General features: G+C 43.4%; 1 protein-coding gene across 1 annotated transcript in view; it reads left to right on the forward strand.

The window, feature by feature from the left end:
- The window catches only part of VPS53 (VPS53 subunit of GARP complex), a 176,960-nt gene that overhangs the window by 104,515 nt on the left and 45,549 nt on the right, over positions 1–26,896 (forward strand). Inside the window, exons 14-17 of the mRNA XM_068268614.1 lie at positions 86–328; positions 9,360–9,507; positions 9,601–9,683; positions 16,120–16,198. Coding sequence (XP_068124715.1) covers positions 86–328; positions 9,360–9,507; positions 9,601–9,683; positions 16,120–16,198 — 553 coding nt within the window. The remainder of the gene's footprint in view (positions 1–85; positions 329–9,359; positions 9,508–9,600; positions 9,684–16,119; positions 16,199–26,896) is intronic.

Consider the following 26,896-nt stretch of genomic DNA (forward strand, 5'->3'; position numbering starts at 1 on the left):
TAAAACTTTTAATCAAATGTGCATCTTCAATTTATAATAATTAATTTCCAGTCATTGAATATTTGTTTTTTTTTCCCATCTGTAGGAACCTTGGTGAGTTAATTGACCGTTTTGTAAGTGATTTCAAGGCTCAGGGTCCACCAAAGTGTACTTCAGAGGATGCTGGAGCCGTGTTACCGAGCTGTGCAGACCTGTTTGTCTACTACAAAAAGTGCATGGTGCAATGTTCCCAGCTTAGCACAGGAGAGCCGATGATTGCACTTACCACAATATTCCAGAAGTACCTGCGGGAATATGCCTTGAAAATTCTCTCTGGTAATCTCCCCAAGTAAGTGCCTCTTTCATTTACATATACTATATCCTGTATATTTTGATTTATCTAATTCCAGCTCCATTCAAAATATTTACTTATCCACAGCTCAAGTGGTAAAGCATTACAATCTCTTCCACCCGTTGCTGCTTTTAGTGTTCTTGTAAGTGAGAATTTCTTCCACTTCATGTTCAGACAGGATGTGGATAAATCTCTTAGGGCTTGTTTCCACTGTTGCGACGCGATTTCGGCCGCATTCCGACGCTTGTAAAAACGCATGCGGATGCGTTTCCACATGCGTTTTTACCCGCGATTTCGCCTGCGATTTCGCATGGCAGGGTGCCATGCGAAATTAACCATGACACTGCCAGGGCTAAATAAAATTGAAAAAGGTGCGAAATCGCGGGTAAAAACGCATGTAACAAACGCATGCGTTTTTACTATTAAATACATTAGCGGCGATTCGCACGGATTCCCGACGCAGGCGAAATCGTTGGCTCTTTTGTGCGTTTTTTTCACGCTGAAAAAAACGCACCTCAACAACGCTACAGTGGAAACAGGCCCATCCACTTGTATTACATGTGCGGATCTGCATGCGTTGGACGCATGCAGATTCGCGATAGTGGAAACGAGCCCTTAACAAGAAGAGAGGCAGCAGGAAGAAACAGTGTTTTTTTGGGTAGTGGCAAAACCTCTGACAGGTTTTTACTGCTTTTACTCCTTTTCAACCTAATTTCAGCTAACATGTCTGAAGCATGGCAACCCATGCTGGGTTTTGATGTCAAAAGTTGACATCTTTGTTCTGTGTAGTCTTGAGCTTTGTCAAGGCTTCCTGTGCATATTTGAAAGAATTTACATGGAAAGGTCTTTTTTTTTTTTTTTTTTTAGGAACTTAATGACATTTTTAGTATCATTTTACTAATATCAAGAAGTCTGACTGGTTAATTTTTTAATATACAGTTAGGATAGGAGAGAAACTCTGGTCACTTTTGGATACCAGGTCCAGACTGAAAGTGGATACCAGCCCTTCCCCCAGGCTAAACTGGTTAGGGAGGAAGTACAAACACACACAATTGGCCGCGCTCACAGTTCATAAACTGGGGAAAGAAAATATATAATATCACCGTCCACAAAAGTCCTTTTACTCCCCTCAGGGATCAGGAGATCAGCAAATAGGACACTCCAGGAGCTGTATTCAATCCTCCAGTTCGAACCCTCATAATAAGCATGAAAGAGAAAAGAACATTGAAAGGATCATAGCGCGATCTGCTTAACAGCACATCCCTCCACCTTCCTAGTGCCAGAATCCACCTTCACCGTGTTTCTCTCCGTGCCAGGACACACTCCCCCTATGTGCCCGCACTCACCTAACTGGCCTCCAATTTCTCCGGAGGTAGGATTCTATAGCATAAGGGGGATGCGCAAGCTCACGTTGATCCGTTGTTCACTAAAACTAAAACAGCCTCGTATAGCGTAAAACCATTTAATATACAGTTAAAAAAAGTGGAAATACACTCACAAACGTCAGAAGTTTAAGCGCATTGTACATATGTGCCAGCGAGTCCCGGGCGCCGCCTACACACACGCTGCCTCAGGTCCTTCCGCGTCCTCCGAGCTACATCCACTGCCGGTCACGTGGGACGTGGCTCCGCCCAACGCGTTTCTTCAGTAATGACTCATCAGGGGCTAACGTATCCTCAATATGCCGGCCATTAAATTCAGTGTCTAACCCCACCCACACCCCACCCACAGGTCTACCCATTGGATAAAATCTAAGATCTTCAGCTTACGCGTGTGTCCACAGCGCTCACGGAATCCGTAATACAATATCATGTTTACACACCTCCGCCCCGCTCTAGGAATCCGTAAACCACACAATAAAACCCTATACAATTCCGTCTTACTCAATACATCAGAACAGCAATACAATATTTACCAATCCTATCCTTCATAGTACAGTATAATCCGATATTTCTGTATCTAACCTCCAACCCCCTCATCACGAACAGTACATCCACCCTATGCGAATTATAACATTGTGCTCTCCTAACAAAACTACAACTCCATCCAGAAATGCACAGTATAATCATTTATATCTTATTCCATTGAGGTGGGAACTCCCACCTCAATGGAATAAGATATAAATGATTATACTGTGCATTTCTGGATGGAGTTGTAGTTTTGTTAGGAGAGCACAATGTTATAATTCGCATAGGGTGGATGTACTGTTCGTGATGAGGGGGTTGGAGGTTAGATACAGAAATATCGGATTATACTGTACTATGAAGGATAGGATTGGTAAATATTGTATTGCTGTTCTGATGTATTGAGTAAGACGGAATTGTATAGGGTTTTATTGTGTGGTTTACGGATTCCTAGAGCGGGGCGGAGGTGTGTAAACATGATATTGTATTACGGATTCCGTGAGCGCTGTGGACACACGCGTAAGCTGAAGATCTTAGATTTTATCCAATGGGTAGACCTGTGGGTGGGGTGTGGGTGGGGTTAGACACTGAATTTAATGGCCGGCATATTGAGGATACGTTAGCCCCTGATGAGTCATTACTGACGAAACGCGTTGGGCGGAGCCACGTCCCACGTGACCGGCAGTGGATGTAGCTCGGAGGACGCGGAAGGACCTGAGGCAGCGTGTGTGTAGGCGGCGCCCGGGACTCACTGGCACATATGTACAATGCGCTTAAACTTCTGACGTTTGTGAGTGTATTTCCACCTTTTTAACTGTATATTAAATGGTTTTACGCTATATGAGGCTGTTTTAGTTTTAGTGAACAACGGATCAACGTGAGCTTGCGCATCCCCCTTATGCTATAGAATCCTACCTCCGGAGAAATTGGAGGCCAGTTAGGTGAGTGCGGGCACATAGGGGGAGTGTGTCCTGGCACGGAGAGAAACACGGTGAAGGTGGATTCTGGCACTAGGAAGGTGGAGGGATGTGCTGTTAAGCAGATCGCGCTATGATCCTTTCAATGTTCTTTTCTCTTTCATGCTTATTATGAGGGTTCGAACTGGAGGATTGAATACAGCTCCTGGAGTGTCCTATTTGCTGATCTCCTGATCCCTGAGGGGAGTAAAAGGACTTTTGTGGACGGTGATATTATATATTTTCTTTCCCCAGTTTATGAACTGTGAGCACGGCCAATTGTGTGTGTTTGTACTTTTTCACTTATACTGGTGGGTGTGGCCAGCGCACCATATTGTTGCATATTTTTCCATCAGCGCAAGTTTTTGTGTATTTTATGGTTAGGGAGGAAACCTGATACAGGGGGAACATCTGGCTACATATACGGGAGGGGTGGCACGCTACCTACTACTGGGGCCACATCTGCTACCTACACTTGGGCGGGCACTATTCAGGGCTTAGCTAGCTAAACCGCTGAAGGAGGCTATCTAAACTGGGTAAGGGGCTACCCAATATTGGGGGAAAATCTGACTATACTGGGGGTGGGTCCTACCTAATATTGGGGTTACATTGGGCTACCAATACTGGAGGATAAGGAGACCTACCTAATACTGGGGCCACATCTACTACTACACTTGCACAATTCAGGAGTGGGAGGGCACTTTACAGGGGGTGCAGAATTATTAGGCAAGTTGTATTTTTGAGGAATAATTTTATTATTGAACAACAACCATGTTCTCAATGAACCCAAAAAACTCATTAATATCAAAGCTGAATATTTTTGAAAGTAGTTTTTAGTTTGTTTTTAGTTTTAGCTATTTTAGGGGGATATCTGTGTGTGCAGGTGACTATTACTGTGCATAATTAGTTATTAGGCAACTTAACAAAAAACAAATATATACCCATTTCAATTATTTATTTTTACCAGTGAAACCAATATAACATCTCGACATTCACAAATATACATTTCTGACATTCAAAAACAAAACAAAAACAAATCAGTGACCAATATAGCCACCTTTCTTTGCAAGGACACTCAAAAGCCTGCCATCCATGGATTCTGTCAGTGTTTTGATCTGTTCACCATCAACATTGCGTGCAGCAGCAACCACAGCCTCCCAGACACTGTTCAGAGAGGTGTACTGTTTTCCCTCCTTGTAAATCTCACATTTTATGATGGACCACAGGTTCTCAATGGGGTTCAGATCAGGTGAACAAGGAGGCCATGTCATTAGTTTTTCTTCTTTTATACCCTTTCTTGCCAGCCACGCTGTGGAGTACTTGGACGCGTGTGATGGAGCATTTTCCTGCATAAAAATCATGTTTTTCTTGAAGGATGCAGACTTCTTCCTGTACCACTGCTTGAAGAAGGTGTCTTCCAGAAACTGGCAATAGGACTGGGAGTTGAGCTTGACTCCATCCTCGACCCGAAAAAGCCCCACAAACTCATTTTTGATGATACCAGCCCAAACCAGTACTCCACCTCCACCTTACTGGAGTCTGAGTCGGACTGGAGCTCTCTGCCCTTTACCAATCCAGCCACAGGCCCATCAAGACTCACTCTCATTTCATCAGTCCATAAAACCTTAGAAAAATCAGTCTTGGGATATTTCTTGGCCCAGTCTTGACGTTTCAGCTTATGTGTCTTGTTCAGTGGTGGTCGTCTTTCAGCCTTTCTTACCTTGGCCATGTCTCTGAGTATTGCACACCTTGTGCTTTTGGGCACTCCAGTGATGTTGCAGCTCTGAAATATGGCCAAACTGGTGGCAAGTGGCATCTTGGCAGCTGCACGCTTGACTTTTCTCAGTTCATGGGCAGTTATTTTGCGCCTTGGTTTTTCCACACGCTTCTTGCGACCCTGTTGACTATTTTGAATGAAACGCTTGATTGTTCGATGATCACGCTTCAGAAGCTTTGCAATTTTAAGAGTGCTGCATTCTTCTGCAAGATATCTCACTATTTTTGACTTTTCTGAGCCTGTCAAGTCCTTCTTTTGACCCATTTTGCCAAAGGAAAGTAAGTTGCCTAATAATTATGCACACCTGATATAGGGTGTTGATGTCATTAGACCACACCCCTGCTCATTACAGAGATGCACATCACCTATTATGCTTAATTGGTAGTAGGCTTTCGAGCCTATACAGCTTGGAGTAATGCTGCATACACACTTGAGATAAAAGTCTTTGGAAAATGCAAGATCACAGACCAATTTTACCCCATTCCATGTAGTATAAGAGCCATACTCTACACAGTCTATTCTATGGAGCTGCACTCCCCATCAGATAAAATCTTTGCAGGATGCTGCACACACAGATGCTGTACAGACACAAAAGATCAGTATCTGCAAAAGATCTCTCCCTGCAATAGATCCATTCCTGCAAAATGCATTCATAGTCTATGAGATCTGCAGATCCTCATACACACCTTGTTTAACAGACTTCATCTGCATATCTGGCAATCATCTGCAGATCTGAAAATCCATCCTGGTGGATCTGATCTGCAGATGATTGCCTGCTAAACAAGGTGTGTATGATGATCTGCAGATCTCATAGACTATGAATGCATTTTGCAGGAATGGATCTATTGCAGGAAGAGATCTTTTTCAGCTAATGATCTTTTGAATGTGTAAGGGCATCTTTGTGTGCAGTATCTTGCAAAGATTTCTGTCTGATGGGGAGTTCAGCTCCATAGAATAGACTGTGTAGAGTATGGCTCTCATACTACATGGAAGGGGGTAAAATTGGTCTGTGATCTTGCCTTTTCCAAAGACTTTTATCTCAAGTGTGTATGCAGCATAAGACAACATGCATAAAGAGGATGATGTGGTCAAAATACTAATTTGCCTAATAATTCTGCACTCCCTGTAGAATCTCCGTCTCTAGTGCTGAAGAACCTTGTCTTGGGCCTGGTTATCTTGGTTTAAAATGCCCAAACACTTGTTCCCTTCTACTAATAGTGTCTATATAAGAAATGCCTGCAACTTGTTGAATTAATTCTCAACTTTGAGATTTAGAGAATGGAAGCAAAGCAGTAGTTTAGCAGTGGCGTGTGAGTTTCTCACCGAGCAAAAGCTGAGTCGTGTGGCAGCGTATTAACGTCTCATTGCTCAGCTGGCTTGTAAATTCTCCACATATGTAGAGCGCAGTAAGGAAGTCGCCTGGTCGGCTGTGTTTCCTACAGATGAGCTGTTTTTTTTTCTGCACACACATGGTGTCTGTTGCTAAAAGTAGTAGTAGTCCTGCAGCCCAATAAATCTTTATTCCTGTCAGGGAGGAGGAGGGGGACCTGAGGATTATTGTGCTCCTTGGAAAGGTGTATATTTCTTTCCTGTTTGCAATAGGACACCATCAGATTCCTTTCCACTGAGAGACTCCTGAAACTGATTTTCCTTCATGTGTACAGAAAAAGCTGTACCTGGACTATGCTCTTCTTTCGTCCTTTAATAACAGCTGCTGCTTCCAAAGCAAACATTCTGTGGACAGAGAGGTGCTCCTTGCTCTGGAAAATAAAGATTTACTGATTGTTTACAAATGTCAAGAAGTAATTGAATGGCTTTAAATCATTCTCAGCTGCCACACGGGTTTCATCCATGGTGTTGTGATAAATATGACCTTCATGGGCCTAGTTTTACTTGTTGTTTAAACGATTCATTGTTTGTCTTGGTCATATTTTATTTGTCATCAGTGTATGCATTGTGTACATTATATTTATGATATTAACATTAAAATCATGTCTTTGAAATAATGATCTCTCTGTGATCCACCTATTGCATCTTGATCCATGAGCTTCCCTGGCATTATGGAAATTCCGGCATAAATTAGGGTGACCCAGACTTCCATTTTTGTATGCTTTTGGTATTTTTCTAAACCTATGAAAATAAATATTTATTTGGTACCAGTGCTGTACTATGTTCAGTCTGCATCCCTCACCTTTAGTCAGCCATATAGAAGTATTTTTGCGTAGTTTGTATAAACACCATACTCAAACCCGTTGGCTTGTTTTTGGCTAGTTTCCACCCCTACGTGTCCCCTATTTGGCAATTGTGCATGGGGTAGGGACAAGGGCTTTGGAGCAGAGGGGACAGGCTTTGCCGGCTCTCTCTTCTAAAGCCCTCCCCCCATGGACCATGCGGGCTGGTATAGCTTATAGTGCAGAGCCTCACACAGTTTCTAGCTATACAAGGTTGGAAGGGGTGTTAAATAGGGTTGGTAGTGGGTACCCCACCCGCTCCGTTTTTCTTACATTGTGCAAATGTGCAAAATTTGAGCTCAGCACTAGTCATCTCCAACTTAATGTTGTGTCTCCTGGACAGAAAGTGGGTGCAAACCTTCCACTAAGGATAGATAATGCAATAAAAGCTGGAGGGCCTCGAATTACTCTCCTCTGTCTAAAACTTTTTTTTTTTTAATTGAAGTTTTGTATTGATGTTCTCATTTACAAGTTTGTTGTCTTGTCTTACCATATCATATGTGCGAGAAAGGTGAAGCCTTGCTTTAGGCATGGATACTAGAATTAAAATTGGTGTGCTAGGAAAGGTACAGCACAAGTGAATACTGTATATACTCCAGTAGAAGTCTACAAATTTAGGTCTGATTCACTTCATAAAAGTATAGGGGTTGCCTTATACATGAGTCACGGGCAACACTGAGTAACGTGTGTACTAATAGTGACATTTGCAGCAATTTACCCTGAGATAAGTGATACTTTGAGGAAAGGAAATGCCAAGAAAACACAGGTCTGAAAGTCCTGGCCACAACCATTAACAAGGAAAGGGGCAGGGGGGAAATACTGGGCTGCATAAAAGGGAGTGAATAATTGCAGCACGTGGGGGCCTGGAGGAGGCAGTGGCTGCACTTAAGGGCCAGTAGGGGTTAATGGTGGCAATACTGTGTGCAGTGCAGTCATTAACACCTCCTGAGCTATATGTGCAGCCATTAACTTTGCTAGGTAGACTTATACTTGAGACAATACAAAATTCCAGTTTAAGAGGGTTGCATATTGGAGTCGACTTATACACGAGGTCGACTTGTATTCTAGTATATCCGGTAAATGCAGCTGACTAGAGTGAAAGTGATAAGTCTGTATACTACTGAACAATCCAAAATATAAATGCAAAAATAGTATGTGGTCAATTACAAATCCTCAAATCATTACATGCCATCAATAGAGGTGAAACTTTCTTCATATGAGCACAGTCATTCACTTTATCGGGTGCTGAAAATAATTTGGCACCAAAAAATATCAATAATGAAAAAGTGTGCCACATTCTATGCACAGGCAGACAATGGCCTCAATTCACTAAGATCATGCTGGAGATAATAAGGCAAGAGAAAACTTACCTCCACTAGTAAGAGAGTTATCTTATCTCTTCATTCCTTACTTTACCTCTTCTGTAGTTAATTTACCTCTTCTGTAGTTAATTTTCCTCCTCTGTAGTTATTTTCACATGCAGTTAATGAACAGCCTGTCTTTAACTCTGGAGTTATTTTAAGGATTAATGGCCTCAATTCACTAAGATCATGCTAGAGATAATAAGGCAAGAGAAAACTTACCTCCACACGTGAGAGAGTTATTTTACCTCTTCATTCCTTAAGTTACCTCTCCTGTAGTTAATTTACCTCTTCTGTAGTTAATTTACCTCCTCTGTAATTATTTTCACATGCAGCCAATTAACAGCCTGTCTTTAACTCTGGAGTTATTTTAAGGATTGGAGAGTTAATTTAAAGACAGAAGAGTTAACTTTAGGCTTGCCTGAGGTAAAATGTTTCCTGAATACTACATGCCTTATCACCATGGTAACAACTCTAGAAGAGTTATTAAAGACAGGAGATAAGTTTAGTAAATTGAGGCCAAAGAGTTAACTTAAATGCTCCTACAATTAAGTGTAGAGTGCTTTTATGCTACTATCTATAGTCACTCCTTTTTCTATAAGTTACATCTTGGAGAATGTTCAAAATAGTATTTCTCTGTGAAAAAAAAAATCTTCTGATTTGTAATTCGTTGCAAAATCTCTTTTCCAGCGCTGGGCGAACTGCATTTATGCATGCTTTAGGTGTGGTATGTGTTTGTTTCTATGTATTTTTATATATTTTGATTGTCTGTTTTTAATTTTCCTATTAATTTGTTTAGAACCAGCAGCAGTAGCACGGGCCTGACAATTACCAGTCTTTTGAAGGAAAAAGAAGGTTCAGAAGTGGCAAAGTTTACCACCGAGGAGCTGTGCTTGATATGCAGTATACTGAGTACCGCAGAGTACTGTCTGGCCACTACACAACAAGTAAGCAGCATGGATAGCCCTACTTCTGTAGAAGCTCCTTTTCAACCCCTGTGGTGTTCTTGTGATAATTTCCTAATGCTCTTTTCTTAATAGCTGGAAGAGAAGCTGAAAGAAAAGGTAGACATGACACTGACAGAAAGGATCAACCTGACAGCTGAGATGGACACTTTCAGCACGTAAGCTTTCCTTATCTGTAATTTACTTTGTTTATACTGATTGGTGTTTCTTCTGTCTGTATCTTCTTGTTGCTGCCAGTACCAGTGGGTATTCCCAGCTGTCCTACAAAACAATCCTTAAACACAATCACAACTAAGGTGTATTTCTGCAGAAGTATACTAGATCTTGATCTTGATTATGCAGATCAACCACCTGCTACAGGACATGAAGCAGCTCCTGTTCATGTAGAACATGCAGAGCTGTGTTGGAGCATCCTGAGTTACACGTCTCTGCTACCATATAGCACAGAGAACAAATTGGGAGATTGGTTATCCCTGCTGCCGCAGCACATGTACCTGTAGCAGTTGAAAGCAGAATGATCATGTCAAATACTTTACATGCTGTAGACTCCATATTTTGAGGGTTTATGCTTACAGAATATATACATATTAAGACATAACTTTTAATGTGTGATCATTTCCATAAAAAAGACAATATCATATAGTCAGTAATAAAAACATACATCACTATATTGTGAAATACATATAATCTTGTTGGAATTTGTTGCACTTGCCGGACATCAACAGCTGTCTCTCTAGATGCCATTGACGATCTTCCATGCCTATGGTCTTTTTCATGGCCTCCATCTTGGAAACTGCATGGAGACTTTGTCATTATTATTTATGTATTTTTTTCAACAATAGTTTTTAGTGAATTTTAGTACATCATACAGATAAATAACCAGAGTTTAAAAGGCGTGTGGCTGTAGGCACAGAACATAATTTAGAACCAACAAGCAAGCCTATGTTTATACAGTATGTGGTTGGTCAATATAAAATACATCAGGTGACATAACTAGTACTGTAGAGATATCCTAACCCATCAAAATAGACTTCCAAAGAGAACAAAGATCTTAACTGAAAACCGGAAACCGTATCATATCATGCCCACCTGCTCATTATTATTGAGTCCGTGAAGTGGACTCTGGAAATATCTTTGACATACCGGTATATAACTTTCTGTTTTGGATGCTTTGGCCAATGGCATCACTTGTTTTTTTTTTTTTTCATATGACCATCACAGATCTACTACTTTTGATTCTGAAGAAGCAGTTCTATGTAACCGTGAAGTGCGCATCAGGCCTTGATTATATATGTTGTACAGTACAGTGATGTTTGTGTTTTAATTACTGACTATATGATACTGACCTTTTTATGAGATTGGTCATACATTTAAAGTTATGTTCATTTTAATATACAAATACCCTTTATCGTTATCTACAACCTCTAATGTTGGTGTGTTCTTTTGATTTATTCTGTTGAGGGGAAGCTAACTACTATTATTTTCTTGTTGAATTATTCGATCTAATTATGCTGTAGGAAAATACAAAATGGGACACAGAGAGCCCAATATAGAAGTAAGTAATGGAAACAATGAAATATGTAAAGGAAGTAAATAATACTCACCAGGGTCACCTCAAAGGCAACCACTGTATAAGCAGGTGAGGAGATTAGACCTGACCCCACTCAGGATTAAGAAGTGGCTCTCTGTGGAACAGGAAAAAAGGGGGTAACTCCCCTCCACCAAGGGTGGCCTATATTATTGTACAAAGCAAACAGAGGCACCAAAAGAATAAAAAGGACTAAAATACTTAAAATAAACAAATGGAGGAGGTAGTGGTGGACTTACCTCATCCAGGCAGACACAGGGAACTGTTGATTAGTCAGTTATAATTTGTATTTACACACTCCAGAGTTTTGTGCAACACATTTCACATGACCATGCTTCATCAGGCAATAAGGTAGGAGAATATAACATCTGCAGATCAGCAGAGGTGCTGGGTGTATTGCTGATCTGCAGATGTTATATTCTCCTACCTTATTGCCTGATGAAGCAGGGTCATGCCTGTGAAACGCATTGCACAAAACTTTGGAGTGCGTGAATAAAATTTTTGGCTGTCTAATCAGCAGTTCCCTGTGTCTGATTGGATGAGTTAAGTTCACCACTACCTCCTTTATTTATTTTAAGTATTTTAGTCCTTTTTTATTATTTTGGCGCCTCTGTTTGCTTTGTACAATAATAATGCTGTAATCCCAATTAAAGCAGCAGTCCCTTTTTCAGCAATCAGGACCTATAGGATTAAATATCCAAATGGGAAAAATCCTAGCATGAGGCATTTTGAAAGTCATGAAGATGTACAATGTTAAGTAGAGAAAGTCACAGTAGAAGAGAGGCAGCGTCTGCACTGAAGCCAGAGTGGTGAAACATTCTGGCAGATAAGTCCCACTTCTTGACACGGGTGTTTAGAGCCAGCAAAGGGCACCATGGAAGACAACATTTAAGTCAGTTCCTCTCTACAACTTTCATTAATAGCAAATAGCCCTTATTTTCTATTTCAGGTTGAATACAGTATAACTGTGAGTGAGGGGATTTTGTCTTTCATTGTTTACAGGGGTCAGAAAAGAGAGTAGACTTGGCTTGGGAGGCACTGAAACTCTTTGCCTCCTCTTTATCTCCTTCTCCAGTGCTTCTATGACATGCTTGGTTAGCCATCCAGAAATCGTGTATGATATATATAATCAGGTCATCTGAGGAAGGGCAGCTTCTTACAGGAAAATGATTGCATAGAGACCGCAAGATTACTAGAACTGTCCTCCAAATAAACTTTTATTTTACATGAAATAAACTTTTTTTTTTTTCAACAGGGAGACTATACATATTGCATGACTTGAGCAAAAATTAGTACATTTACACCTGTAATTAAAAGAAAAATCCACAAATAAGACTGTTATGGAAGAGAGGTGATCAGAATGAACGCCTCCGAAAAACACGGTAACATGGTACATTGGAAGATAATGAGCTCAGTGTTTGTGAGGAAAATTTTCAATGTGCCATTCACCAAATAATGTTCTGTTGTTGTTGTCGCAAATAGCATATTTTTGCATAATCTTTGAGAACACTCCACCTGGCTTATAAAATATATTGTATACCATTTTATATATTACTAGCCGACCCGCGGCGTAGCATACGCCGCATAAGAGGGTAGAGGGAAGGAAGGCGGGGTATTGGGCACAGCGGCGGGGAGGGGGGTTGGACCCCCCCTCAACTGGGTCCTCCATGTGTGCTCTACCTCCAGCTTAAGCTCAGCAGGAACCCCCCCCTCACCTGGGTCCCCCATGTGCGCTCCCCCTTCAGCTTAAGCTCAGCAGGAACCCCCCCTTCCTCACCTGGGTCCCCCATGTGCACTCCCCCTCCAGCTTAAGCTCAGCAGGAACCCCCACCTGGGTCGCTCTCACCTGGGTCCCCCTCCTGCTTAAGCACAGTAGCAGCCGCCACTATTAGTAAGAGGCTGCGGGCGGGGATGACTCACCTCTTCCGTGTTCCATCGTGCGTTCCACTGTCGTCACTTCCTGCAATGCCGCACACTGTATTGGTGTAATTTGCCTTTTTAAAACAGAAGGAAATCTGCAATAATTCAGCTATAAGTGAACATTTGTGGTTACCCACAATGCGCTGCTACTAAATATGCAAATCACCCCTTTCCCTCTTGGTAGGCCAAGCAAGCATCCAGAACCACTGATGTATAGCAAGCCTATAGCTTTAAATTTTACACAGCCATATACACAGCCACATGGGACAGCCTGTTTCAGGCTTTTGGTCCTCATCAGTACATAGCAGGGATTGATAAGGCTGTATGAGATAGGGCTTGGACCAGTACAACAGAGTAACCAAGCAGCTCAGGGTGACCCAAACCACTCGGAATGTATAGGTGGATAAATGGGACCAAAAAGACCTTCTACTAAAAAAATCAAAGCTTGGTGTAATTTGCCTTCTTAAAACAGAAGAAAATCTGCAATAATTCAGCTATAAGTAAACATTTGTGATTACCCACAATGCACGGCTACTAAATATGCAAATTATTCCTTTTCACCCTTGGTAAGTTAAGCAAGCCTATAGCTTTAAAGAGGAACTCCAGTGAAAATATTGTAATAAAAAAAGTGCTTCATTTTTACAATAATTATGTATAAATGATTTAGTCAGTGTTTGCTCATTGTAAAATCTTTCCTCACCCAGATTTACATTCAGACATTTATCACATGGTGACATTTTTACTGTGGGCAGGTTATGTAGCTGCTCCTAGCCTTTTTGGCTGTTACAGACAGCTGTAAACAGCCATTTCCTGTCTGTGAACATTGTTACATTGTGGCAGTTTGCCCAGAGTACCGCGGTACCAGAGTTTCTTGTGGGAGGGGTTTCATCACAAAATCAGTCATACAGCGCCCCCTGATGGTCTGTTTGTGAAATGCAATAGATTTCTCATGTAAAAGGGGGTATCAGCTACTGATTGGGATAAAGTTCAATTCTTGGTTGGAGTTTCTCTTTAAAGGTAACCTTAAGTGTGGCAAAAAATGACATTTACTCACCTGTGGCTTCCCTCAGCCCCCTGCAGCCGATCGGTGCCCTCGGCGTGTCTCGGAGATCCTCCCCGGCGACTACTTCCGGTTTGGCCATCAGGCATGGGAACGCGAGTGATTCTTCGCGTTCCCAGCCATAATATCGCCCACTCTGCTGCTATTGCAGCCTCCTGGCCGCAATAGCAGCATAGGGGGCAATATTGTGGCTGGGAACGCGAAGAATCACTCACGTTCCCATGCCTGTTGGGTCCTGACAGCGAAACCGGAAGTGGCCGCCGGCGAGGACGGGAGGCTCTCCAAGACACGGCGAGGGCATTGATCAGCTGCAGGGGGCTGAGGGAACTCTCAGGTGAGTAAAAGTTTTACAGTCATATCAAACCCACATGTGACTGCCTATTTCAGCCATTTGGTCCTCATCAGTACATAGCAGGGATTCATAAGGCTGTATGAGATAGGGCTTAGACCAATACAACAGAGTAACCAAGCAGCTCAGGGTGACCCAAACCACTCGGAATGTATAAGGGGATAAAAGGGACCAAAAAGCCTTCCTACTAAAAAAAGCCAAGCTTGGTGTAAATTTCCTTCTTAAAACAGAAGGAAATATGCAATAATTCAGCTATAAGTGAACATTTGGGGTTACCCACAATGCACTGCTACTGAATATGCAAATTATCCCTCTTTGCCCTTGGTTTGATATGGCACTACTTCTTCTTGCTTGGACCAGCCCCTTCTTGCTTGGACCGGCCCTGGGGGCAGGGCGCTACTTCTTCTTCTTGCTTGAAGGTTGAGGCACTTACTCTATTATATATATATAGATTGTTATATCAGTTTTCAAAGGTAAATTTAGATTCACTTTAATAATTTGACTTTGCTTTGTTTACAAAGACTGTACAGTATAAGTGGTTATTCTGCGAAGTAGGGTGGCATAAATCTCATGGAGAACAAAAAATATTTTATTAACTCAAGCTCTTTGAATTTAGATTTTAATTTGTCATCTGTCTGTTATGTGCAGCATAGGAGGAAAAGATTACCGTATTATTTTTATGCTTAAAGTGTAACCGAGACGACATGTGGCATGATGAGATAAACATGTGTATGTACAGTACAAAGCATATTAATAACCATGCTGTTTTACTTTTATTTTGCTGCCTGAAAGAGTTTATTTTTAAGGATGGAAGTGGCAGCTTTTGTCTCGTCAGTAGCTTGTCGGGAATATTGTAACCATCACTGATAAGAAAATTACAGCCATAAAAGTTTTCCAGGCAGAATACATTTTTCTACATATTTCTGAGAGCAGATGGAGAGAGAAAAGGGTCAATCTAGTTCATGTATTTTCATTTAGGGACACTTAATAGACTGTAACTAAGCAGAGACAACAAAACATTCAATCTACTTTCTAAATGTTTAAATATTAAATAAAATTCTGGGATGACAAAAAAAAGTCATTTTTAGGAGTAGGAGGATAAATATAATTGTTTATCTCATCAGTTTTTCACCTCGGGTTCGCTTTAAGGATTATAAAATGAATATAACATTTGTATGACTTTTAACTGCTGCCACATTGATGGAGGTTTAACAAAAAAAAGTTTTGAAAACACACAAATATCCATCATCCAACAGTATAAATTTGTTTGGAAGGATTTTTGTAGCACCATGCTGCTGGGCTGTCAGTCTCCATTTACTTGATTATAAAGTTTTCTGGAAATGCATCAAGCGTGTGAGTAGATACAAAAAAGATCCCAACATACTTGGCATTGAAGAGTTCGTTACAGGCAAGTTAAACCATGCTGCTTTTTGTTTGTTTTTTTTTTTCTTTTTAATAATCTCATTTTGACAGCATTTTTTAGTGTAAAAATGTGTTGGCATTAGTAAAAATGAATATCAGATCAGTGGTGTTAAAAATGTATTTTAATATCTTTTACAGAATCTGAAGTCTGCTTTCGGATTTATTATTTTGAATAATACCATGTATGTAATTGCCATTTGCTCTTCCTCGTAAGACATACATGTGTGAAATTAATCAACATATTATGCTTTTCAGAGTGATTTCAAACAGTATTCAACTTCTTGTGCAAGATTTAGATTCTGCCTGTGATCCTGCACTTACTGCAATGAGCAAGGTAAGGCAGTGGCAAGTTTATTTGACTTGAACACAAGGTAGGGGTTGAGTATGGCTCTACAAAAAAAGAAACCGAGTAAGTACCAAAGTCACTGAAATAACTAAATCTTAACCTTAGCTAACATCCTGGTGAGACCCTCCTGATGTTGTAATTAAAACATCTGAACGTCCGCTGTACCTCCTTTTGATGTTCAATGTACAGCAGAGTCCCTGGGGATCCCCTGATGCCAGATACATGTGCTTGCCGGTAGCTTGAGCAACCGGCCTAAAAAGTACAAACCTCCTCTCCCAAATACTCACCGAGCCTCTAGCGACATTTTACAGCCTTCCTCTTACTCCTAGTGGGCTCCTAGCAGCTTTCCCCATGCATGAAAGCCGGCGGGTCACCTGACCCGCATCAGGCCACATGACACGCCAAAAGCCATGCATGGAAGCCGCTAGAAGCAAGAGGAAGGCTGCAAGACGTTGCTGGAGGCTCAGTATTTAAAATGCTGAAAACACCCCTGAAACCCCCAAAAAACAAAAGTCCCCCGTTATCCCTCAGGCATGCCAGTGAGCTGAGACTTCCGGTTGCCTAAGTTCCGGATAACTGGAACTTTGCTGTATATAAACTCTATTTTCTAACGTCTTGTCCGTATACAGGGTTTGAGTCTGAGGTAGGCTTATTAGCCAAAAGTTTACCCTTTTTCTTTTTAGTTGGCCAATAAATGGTATCATCCTGATTCCCACCTACGTTTGTAACATGTCTAGTTTCAGTGTAGGTATAGTGCTGAACGACATTCCCTTTTCATGTTCTCTGGCACTGATTTATGGAGATATGTAAAACAAGAAGGTAGACAACCGTGAGCCCCCAAACGTGTATTATTGATAATACAATGTAAATATGGTTTGTAGTGAATAATACTCACAAGTATGGGTTGCCAAGACCGGGCAACCACTCAAAAAGCAAGAGGGGAGATTAGGCCTGTCCCTACCAATTATCACTTGGACCCCCCCTCAACTGGGTCCCCCATGTGTGCTCTACACAATACAATACAGAGGTGCCAACAGACTAAAAGTATCAAGTATTTACTCTTACTCCAAGACTCCACACTGTTTTTCTTGATCTTCTACAATAGTTGTGTTTTTGTCAGGGAGGTAAGTCCACCCTTGCCCCTCATTTTAAACCTTTTTAACTTGATACTTTTACTGTGTTAGCGCCTCTGTAGTTTATTGTCTAACTGATTTATGGAGGTGGGATAGTATTGCTGCATACCTCAACCAAATCCTTTTAAAAATTGCATTTTACTTTGTTGCAACCCTTACTTGAATCGTATCACATCATTGTGAGGATTGCTAAAAGGTTCCACCTGCAGTGCAAAATGCTTGTGTTAAATCTGGTAAATTCTGTGTTATGGAAAGGTTTCACTGCAAGTGTTAATGGATGGCTGTCAGTCACTGAAGGAGGCATGGCTATGGTGGGGGTCACGGTCAATCCTGCCTCGCCTCCCTTTTGGTCATTAAAGTTATCCCAACATGATCTGGCCAGCTGCCAGGCAGAGGAGAGATGGTGGGGGGTTTAATAGAGCAAAGATGTTGGTTGGAAGAGCTACATTTTTATTTTGTTGTATAAATGTTTTTGCAATATTATCCAAAAGGCATAATTGTTGTACACCAGACAGGTCAGGGATAAAGTTATTGAGAAATTTAAAGCAGGCTTAGGCTACAAAAAGATTTCCAAAGCCTTGAACATCCCACGGAGCACTGTTCAAGCGATCATTCAGAAATAGGAGTATGGAGTATAACTGTAAATCTAGCAAGACAAGGCCGTCCATCTGAACTCACAGGCCGAACAAGGAGAGTGCTGATCAGAAATGCAGGAGTCAAGAGACCCATGGTGACTCTGGATGAGCTGCAGAGATCTACAGCACAGGTGGGGGAATCTGTCCACAGGACTACTATTCGTGTACTGCACAAAGTTGGCCTTTATGGAAGAGTGGCAAGAAGAAAGCCATTGTTAACAGAAAAGCATAAGATGTCCCATTTGCAGTTTGCCACAAGCCATGTGGGGGACACAGCAAACATGTGGAAGAAGGTGCTCTGGTCAGATGAGACCAAAATGGAACTTTTTGGCCAAAGTGCAAAACACTATGTGTGGCGGTAAACTAATACTGCACCATCCCCACTGTCAAATATGGTGGTGGCAGCATCATGCTCTAGAGGTGCTTCTCTTCAGCAGGGACAGGAAAGCTGGTCAGAGTTGATGGGAAGATGGATGAAGCCAAATACAGGGCAATCTTGGAAGAAAACCTCTTGGAGTCTGTAAAAGACTTGAGACTGGGGCGGATGTTCACCTTCCAGCAGGACAACGACCCTAAACATAAAGCCAGGGCAACAATGGAATGGTTTAAAACAAAACATATCCATGTGTTAGAATGGCCCAGTCAAAGTCCAGATTTAAATCCAAATCGAGAATCTGTGGCAAGATCTGAAAACTGCTGTTCACAAATGCTGTCCATCTAATCTGACTGAGCTGGAGCTGTTTTGCAAAGAAGAATGGGCAAGTATTTCAGTCTCTACATGTGCAAAGCTGGTAGAGAAATACCCCAAAAGACTGGCAGCTGTAATTGCAGCAAAAGGTGGTTCTACAAAGTATTGACTCAGGGGGCTGAATAATTATGTACACCCCACTTTGCAGTTATTTTTTTTTTCTTTAACCACTTGCCGACCGCACGCTTATACCGTGCGTCGGCAAAGTGGCAGCTGCAGGACCAGCGACGCAGTACTGCGTCGCCAGCTGCAGGCTGATTAATCAGGAAGCAGCCGCTCGCGTGAGCGGCTGCTTCCTGTCAAATCACGGCGGGGGGCTCCGTGAATAGCCTGCGGGCCGCCAATGGCGGCTCGCAGGCTAAATGTAAACACAAGCGGAAATAATCCGCTTTGTTTACATTTGGCAGATCGGCGATCCCCGGCCAATCAGCGGCCGGGGATCGCCGCCATGTGACAGGGGACGTCCTGTCAATGGCTGCACAGGACGGATAGCGTCCTGTGCAGCCTCGATGACCGGGGGGGAGCAGGTAGGAGAGGGAGGGGGGAATTTTGCCGCGGAGGGGGGCTTTGAGGTGCCCCCCCCGCCAGCCACACGCAGGCAGAAGAGATCAGACCCCCCCTGCACATCATCCCCATAGGGGGGAAAAAGGGGGGGCAATCTGATCTCTCTGCCTGCACCCTGATCTGTGCTGGGGGCTGTAGAGCCCACCCAGCACAGATCACTAAAAACCACGCTGGTCCTTAAGGGGGGGGTAAAGGGTGGGTCATCAAGTGGTTAATGTTTGGAATCATGTATGATTTTCATTCCACTTCTCAAGTGTACACTACTTTGTTTTGGTCTTTCATGTGGAATTCCAATAAAATTGATTCATGTTTGTGGCAGTAATATGACAAAATGTGGAAAACTTCAAGGGGGCTGAATACTTTTGCAAACTTCAGAGATTTTCATGTTTGTCTGCAGGGGCGTCGCTAGCCCTGTTTTAGGGGGGCACGTGCCCCCAATCTTTCCTGGGGTGCCACGGATCTCCGCCCGGCCGCCCCCTCTGTCAGACTCAGCGGCTCCCTCCAGCCGCCGCGTCACTGACAGTCTCAGACCTCAGGATCAGGCGGCGAGCCGGCGACCAATTGTGCGGGCGCTAGGACCCAGCGCCCGCACTGATATGCGGAAGTGACATCACTTCCGCATATCGAGCGGGTGCGTCCAGCGCCCGCTCGTACATCTGGTCGGGTCGCCGCTGATCCTGAGGTCTGCTGAGAGGTAGGGGGGGGGGAGCGGCGGCGGCTAGAGAGGGGGCCTCCCTGTCACTCACTCACTCACTCACTAAAGGGGCTCCCTGGCACTCACTCACTCCCTAAAGGGGCTCCCTGTCACTCACTCACTCCCTAAAGGGGCTCCCTGTCACTCACTCACTCCCTAAAGGGGCTACCTGTCACTCACTCACTCCCTAAAGGGGCTCCCTGTCACTCACTCACTCCCTAAAGGGGCTCCCCTGGCACTCACTCACTCCCTAAAGGGGCTCCCTGGCACTCACTCACTCCCTAAAGGGGCTCCCTGGCACTCACTCACTCCCTAAAGGGGCTCCCTGGCACGCACTCACTCCCTAAAGGGGCTCCCTGGCACGCACTCACTCCCTAAAGGGGCTCCCTGGCACTCACTCACTCCCTAAAGGGGCTCCCTGGCACTCACTCACTCCCTAAAGGGGCTCCCTGGCACTCACTCACTCCCTAAAGGGGCTCCCCTGGCACTCACTCACTCCCTAAAGGGGCTCCCCTGGCACTCACTCACTCCCTAAAGGGGCTCCCCTGGCACTCACTCACTCCCTAAAGGGGCTCCCCTGGCACTCACTCACTCCCTAAAGGGGCTCCCCTGGCACTCACTCACTCCCTAAAGGGGCTCCCCTGGCACTCACTCACTCCCTAAAGGGGCTCCCCTGGCACTCACTCACTCCCTAAAGGGGCTCCCCTGGCACGCACCCACTCCCTAAAGGGGCTCCCTGGCACGCACCCACTCCCTAAAGGGGCTCCCTGGCACGCACCCACTCCCTAAAGGGGCTCCCTGGCACGCACCCACTCCCTTAAGGGGCTCCCTGGCACGCACACACTCCCTAAAGGGGCTCCCTGTCACGCACCCACTCCCTAAAGGGGCTCCCTGTCACTCACTCACTCCCTAAAGGGGCTCCCTGTCACTCACTCACTCCCTAAAGGGGCTCCCTGTCACTCACTCACTCCCTAAAGGGGCTCCCTGTCACTCACTCACTCCCTAAAGGGGCTCCCTGTCACTCACTCACTCCATAAAGGGGCTCCCTGTCACTCACTCACTCCCTAAAGGGGCTCCCTGTCACTCACTCCCTAAAGGGGCTCCCTGTCACTCACTCCCTAAAGGGGCTCCCTGTCACTCACTCCCTAAAGGGGCTCCCTGTCACTCACTCCCTAAAGGGGCTCCCTGTCACTCACTCCCTAAAGGGGCTCCCTGTCACTCACTCCCTAAAGGGGCTCCCTGGCACGCACTCACTCACTAAAGGGGCTCCCTGGCACGCACTCACTCACTAAAGGGGCTCCCTGGCACGCACTCACTCACTAAAGGGGCTCCCTGGCACTCACTCACTCCCTAAAGGGCCTCCCTGGCACTCACTCACTCCCTAAAGGGGCTCCCTGTCACTCACTCACTCCCTAAAGGGGCTCCCTGTCACTCACTCACTCCCTAAAGGGGCTCCCTGTCACTCACTCACTGCCTAAAGGGGCTCCCTGTCACTCACTCACTGCCTAAAGAGGCTCCCTGTCACTCACTCACTGCCTAAAGGGGCTTCCTGTCACTCACTGCCTAAAGGGGCTTCCTGTCACTCACTCACTGCCTAAAGGGGCTCCCTGGCACTCACTCACTGCCTAAAGGGGCTTCCTGGCACACACTCACTGCCTAAAGGGGCTCCCTGGCACTCACTCACTACCTAAAGGTGCTCCCTGTCACTCACTATTGGGGTCCCTGTCACTCACTACCTAACTGGAGGCGCCTGTCACTCACTAGCTAACCTGGGGGTCCATGTCACTCACTACCTAACTTGGGGGGGCTACCATATTAAGGGGGCATTCTGCCTATTTATGTGAAATGCTGTCTATTTATGTGCCTCATGACTGCTGAATGTGTCTTGTTGGGAGCCTTATGATTTGTTGGGGGCCTCATGATTGCTGAATTTGTCTTGTTGGGGGCCTCATGATTTGTTGGGGGCCTCATGATTGCTGAATTTGTCTTGTTGGGGGCCTCATGATTGCTGAATTTGTCTTGTTGGGGGCCTCATGATTTGTTGGAGGCCACATGATTGCTGAATATGTCTTGTTGGGGGTCACATGATTGCTAACTGCGAGACTATGGGAAAAGCTGAATCCTTATCATATGAGACAATAGCATTAAACCTACTTTTTTAGCGTTTTAAAACAGAAAATAAAACTGGGAGGTTCTAAAAAATTGAATACATTTTTCAGGAGTAGGATGGATGAAATTGTTTATCTTCACAGTTTATTTTCAACTTGGATTTTCCATAATGTTCATGTATGAGTTAAAACGTTTGTACAGTATTTAGTTTAAATTGCTGTTGCCACTTTGCGATAGATACCGGTAAGTGACTTTTGGGTTGCAGTTTGGGCACTCGGCCTCCAAAAGGTTCGCCACCACTGTCCTAATCTGATGTCCCACCATTGCTAGGTTCATGTAAATTTGTCTCCACCCGTTACCACACCTATATTCTGGTCCATGGCCCACCCATTTTTTGGTGCGGCGCGATAAGCACGCCACACAACGTGATCGTCATATTTTTGGCACGCTAGCTGCAGTGTGCTGAATTCTGCTGCCTACAGTATGTACAGTATACGCTGTTCTCTAGTGCTTGCACTGTGTGCTGATTTACCTCCAGTGTGTACAGTGTAAGGTGTTACTCTGTGCCTTTATTGATTGTAAACCAGCTGTATTGTATGCTGATCCCTGCTACTTTCAGTATGTACAGTATTAGCTGTAAAGCCTGGTACACACATACAGTTTTGATTAGCCAATTTTAGCTCTGTTCATAAAATTCATTGTCTGTTGGCCCACTTACTGCACGGGGGTGGGAAATTGGGGGTCAGTGATTGACCAATCAAAATTGTATGTGCGTATACATCTTTGATCTATGCCTATACTGATTGTAAATGATCGAAATAAAGGACAGGGGGCTCCGTCCAATATTTCGATGGGCAGGCCCGTTATCCGTAGCTTACACCGCTGCTAAGTTCATGTACATTTGGCCCCACCCATGACCACGCCCACTCACCGCATGGCCACGCCCATTTTTTGCCGCGGCGCGCTGCGCCAGCCGCATATACCTCCCCTCCTGGTGCCCACAGGTGCCACTGATCTCCAGGGACCCTAGAAACGCCCCTGTTTGTCTGGTGGGAAAGTAGATCTGCAGATTCACACACTGCATATTTATAAATCCGACTCTGCTCTAGGAAGCTAAGTGGAGCTTGTGCTATTCAACAAAGCAGTTAGTATTAAAGTTACTATTTCTGAAAAAGGTCAGCATCCTCACAGAAGATGCCATTATGTCTTCACTTTCCTATAAAGGCCATGTTGTGTTTGACATAACCTAGAGTAGTCTTGTATTCATGTGTAAAATTCAACACTTCATTTTTACCTCCATTCAAATATACTAAACTCTGATTTTGAAAACGTGTTCATCATCGGCTCTAAATCGTCTAAATTGACAATTGTATCTGCAAGTTTAGTTGATGAGACAGAAATTACAGAGCAGCATTCTATACCAATTAATCACAGATAATCTTCACTGATTTATCTAAAGTAGACTCAGGTCATTATCATTTCTGTAATAAATCAGCCTACTTGCTGAAATTGTATCCATTATCCATCCTTCAGCAAGAACCACACTGGACTTGGGTAATCTCCTGAGGTAGAAAAAAAGAATTACAATGTTCTGTTTTTTACCTCCAAAGGTAGAATTACATGTGCTGAGTGACTAGGCTGAAAAATGAGTAGAATTTGTTTCTTTCCAAACACCACTTCAGAAGCCAAGCATAAAGGTAAAGGAACCGCCTTTGACACAGGAGGCTGTGAGTTCAACTCTGGGGCTTTTTCTAATTTAGCTGCCTGATTTACCTATTTACAAGTAGTGATGTTCGAACATCACAAAAGTCACCTGGGGAGGGGGCGAGCATCTAGGGGTCCCAGATGCTATCATCACCCCCTCCCCAGGGCGTGCAATGCCCCTACCTCCTCCTGGGCACTGGAGGTAGTAACTTTTATTTTCCCCAAAAAAAGGTACAGTTGCCAGGGATCCTTATACAACAATATTGCGGCTGTACAGCGATCCCTAACCAAAAGCATTGCCAGTTCCACCTGGTTTCCAGGTGATCATTACGCACTGGGTAATGACCACCTGGAAACCCCGGCATGAAATTCACTATTCTTTCTTTTGATATACATAAATTTACACTAATGATAGGTAGATACATTGTCATTTAATCGCAGTAAAAAAACAAAACACTTTTTTTCCTATCATAATTTTTAAATGAAATCTCTTAAAAACTAAGGTCTTTTTAAAAAACAAATTCCATTATTCCCAATTGTTCGCCTTAAAATACCCTGCAAATTTCTAGCATGAATCAGGGCTTAGCAATTAACCACTAAAGTTGGCTGCCATTGACCTCATTGTTAAGCGCGCACTTTTGGACACATTTGCGGTAAACTCAAACATTGTTTGCCACAAACTGTCCACCACTGAACATGTTTGTCTATCACTATTTACATGTCTCTCAGGATTTCAACAGCAATTACACACAACATAGTGCCTCTTTAATTTAATTTCTTGGTTGTGTGATGGGATGTTCATTTATAAAGAAAAAAACATGCATTAAACAACCATGGTGCCTGAGCACCCAATGCAAAACAGTTTATGTAAAGTTAAGTAAGGATCATTTTTAAAAGCATTCTGCTTAAAAACACAGATTGAAAAGTGGACACAATGGCCTCAATTCACTAAGCTTTATCAAACACTTTATCAAACGTTTGATAATTTACCTCATGGGTAAAATCTAATTTTTAATTCACTAAGGTGTTATAGATGTATTGAACTTTTTATCAATAAAACATTTGATAAGTATATAACACCTTAGTGAATTCAAAATTAGATTTTACCCATGAGGTAAATTATCATACGTTTGATAAAGTGTTTGATAAAGCTTAGTGAATTGAGGCCAATATGTGTCCATGGGGAGGTGTGCAAATTCTTACCAAAACTCCCGTGTGCCAGCATCCCCCTCTGTGTATTGGTAAAATGCACTGTTTCTTCCGGTAAGTAGGCAAAGTTGGTGCCCTCTGAGGCTCTGACCTGGACATACAACGGGCGTGTGTGCAGTATATCCCTACGAGGGTTGTTTTCTGTTGTCTTTGACCGCTGTGTCCTCCATTTCTGTAAGTGCTACCAGAGTGTCTGTGCACCCAAGTGGGGACAGGATTTTCCCAACATGCGCTGATTGCGGTTGCTGGCTAGAACCTCAGAATTTATGAGTAACCCCCTTTCTGATATTTCATTATTATTCAGTCTACGTTCTTACAACACTATTTAGGAGAGGCGATCAAACTAAGGGTAATCCTTGTAGATACAAAGAGAAGAGCTTTTTCAAAAATATTAAAAATTAGTTTATTACCTGAACAACATCATAAAACTAAACTACTAAAAACAGCATGAGATGGCCATCCCACCACACATACATACATCAAACACCCACACAACTGGCCAGTTATTTAGTTTACATCAAGCTGAACAAATGTCAAATGACAAAGCTCCACGATGGAATCAGTAGTTCCACAAGCCAGCAGAAAAAGTAGCTCTGATCAAGCAAAAGCAGTAGCGTGCAAGCCAGTGTGCAAAGGAATGCTGCCAGATGTCAGTCACATACAGTCATACAAAGCAGGCTGTTTGTAATGGTCTCACCACTCCGTAGTATCCCCTGTGCATCCAGGCGTTCCAGCAAGATTGTCACCACCTCAGCTGTGATTGCTGTAGGTCAGAGTGTCCCAGCAAGGATGTGGAGCGGGCAGCAAGCAGCAGTCCTCGCTGCATTCACAAAGGGCATGTATCTCAGGAACTGTAGCCCGCAACAGATTTCAAGCTCTTCCAGATAGCCTCACCAGGAAAACTTCTGGGCACTGGGGTCAGATAGCATCCGTGGGTGAGTGAGTCACCTTCAGCCTACGTTGCGGAGGAATGACCGGAGTGTCAAAACTGAAGCTGGCGTAGACGCGTGGTGGGACGGCGTCTCATGCGAGCACACAGGCCTTTACTTATTTCGCCACTACTACACTATATCAGGATCCCGGTGTTCCTGTGCCCTTTTATACTACCTCATTTGCTCCAGTACTTTTCACTGCAGGTGTCCATCAATTATTTAAACCTTGTAAGTACTCCTCTGTGCTCACTGCAAAGGAGCTACATAGAAGGTATAAATAGATACAGTATATCAACATGGCTATGAAAGTCATGATGCTGGCAAATACTAGAGAGTAGCACTTGTCATAAAGGAAGACAGGATACAGTATGAATATACAAAAAGTGCCTATACATTTGTACATTTCTTATTTAACCAGGAGTTTCCACTTCAAGATCTTGTATGAAAATGGCAGCATGAGAATACATTGAAAGTTTTTCTCTGCTAGTGGGCAGCCATCTTCTGCTGAGAACAATGTACCTGACAGTGTCTGTTAGTTTAGGAAGTTACCTGTGGGGAGACAAATTGCAATCAGCAGGCAGCAGTTGTGGTTACTGATTGTTCATTATACATGTTAGCTGGATCCATTTGAAAATGTCTTGGAATATACCCAAGCAAAACACAAGGGGGAGATCATTCCAGGCCTGATGATAGAATTTACTCTGCGACAAAACAACCACAGCAAAGCTCAGTTTTCTCCTAATGGATTTTCATGCTGCTCTTAGAAACAGCAGAAAATGATGATACACCGAGTTTTCGTTTCATTGCTATTTTCCAATTCAGTACAAAGAAAAACATTTGGCTATTTAAAAAATTGGAACGAAAAGTAGCATAAATATTGGTGTTGTAATCACTGCCACTGTGTATAATCACTTTGTCCTGAAATTAGTTACTGCCTGTGCTACGCTGCTTCATCAGC

Source organism: Hyperolius riggenbachi, chromosome 2 (genome assembly GCF_040937935.1).
Source record: "Hyperolius riggenbachi isolate aHypRig1 chromosome 2, aHypRig1.pri, whole genome shotgun sequence".
In the NCBI taxonomy this organism is placed as follows: Eukaryota; Metazoa; Chordata; class Amphibia; order Anura; family Hyperoliidae; genus Hyperolius; species Hyperolius riggenbachi.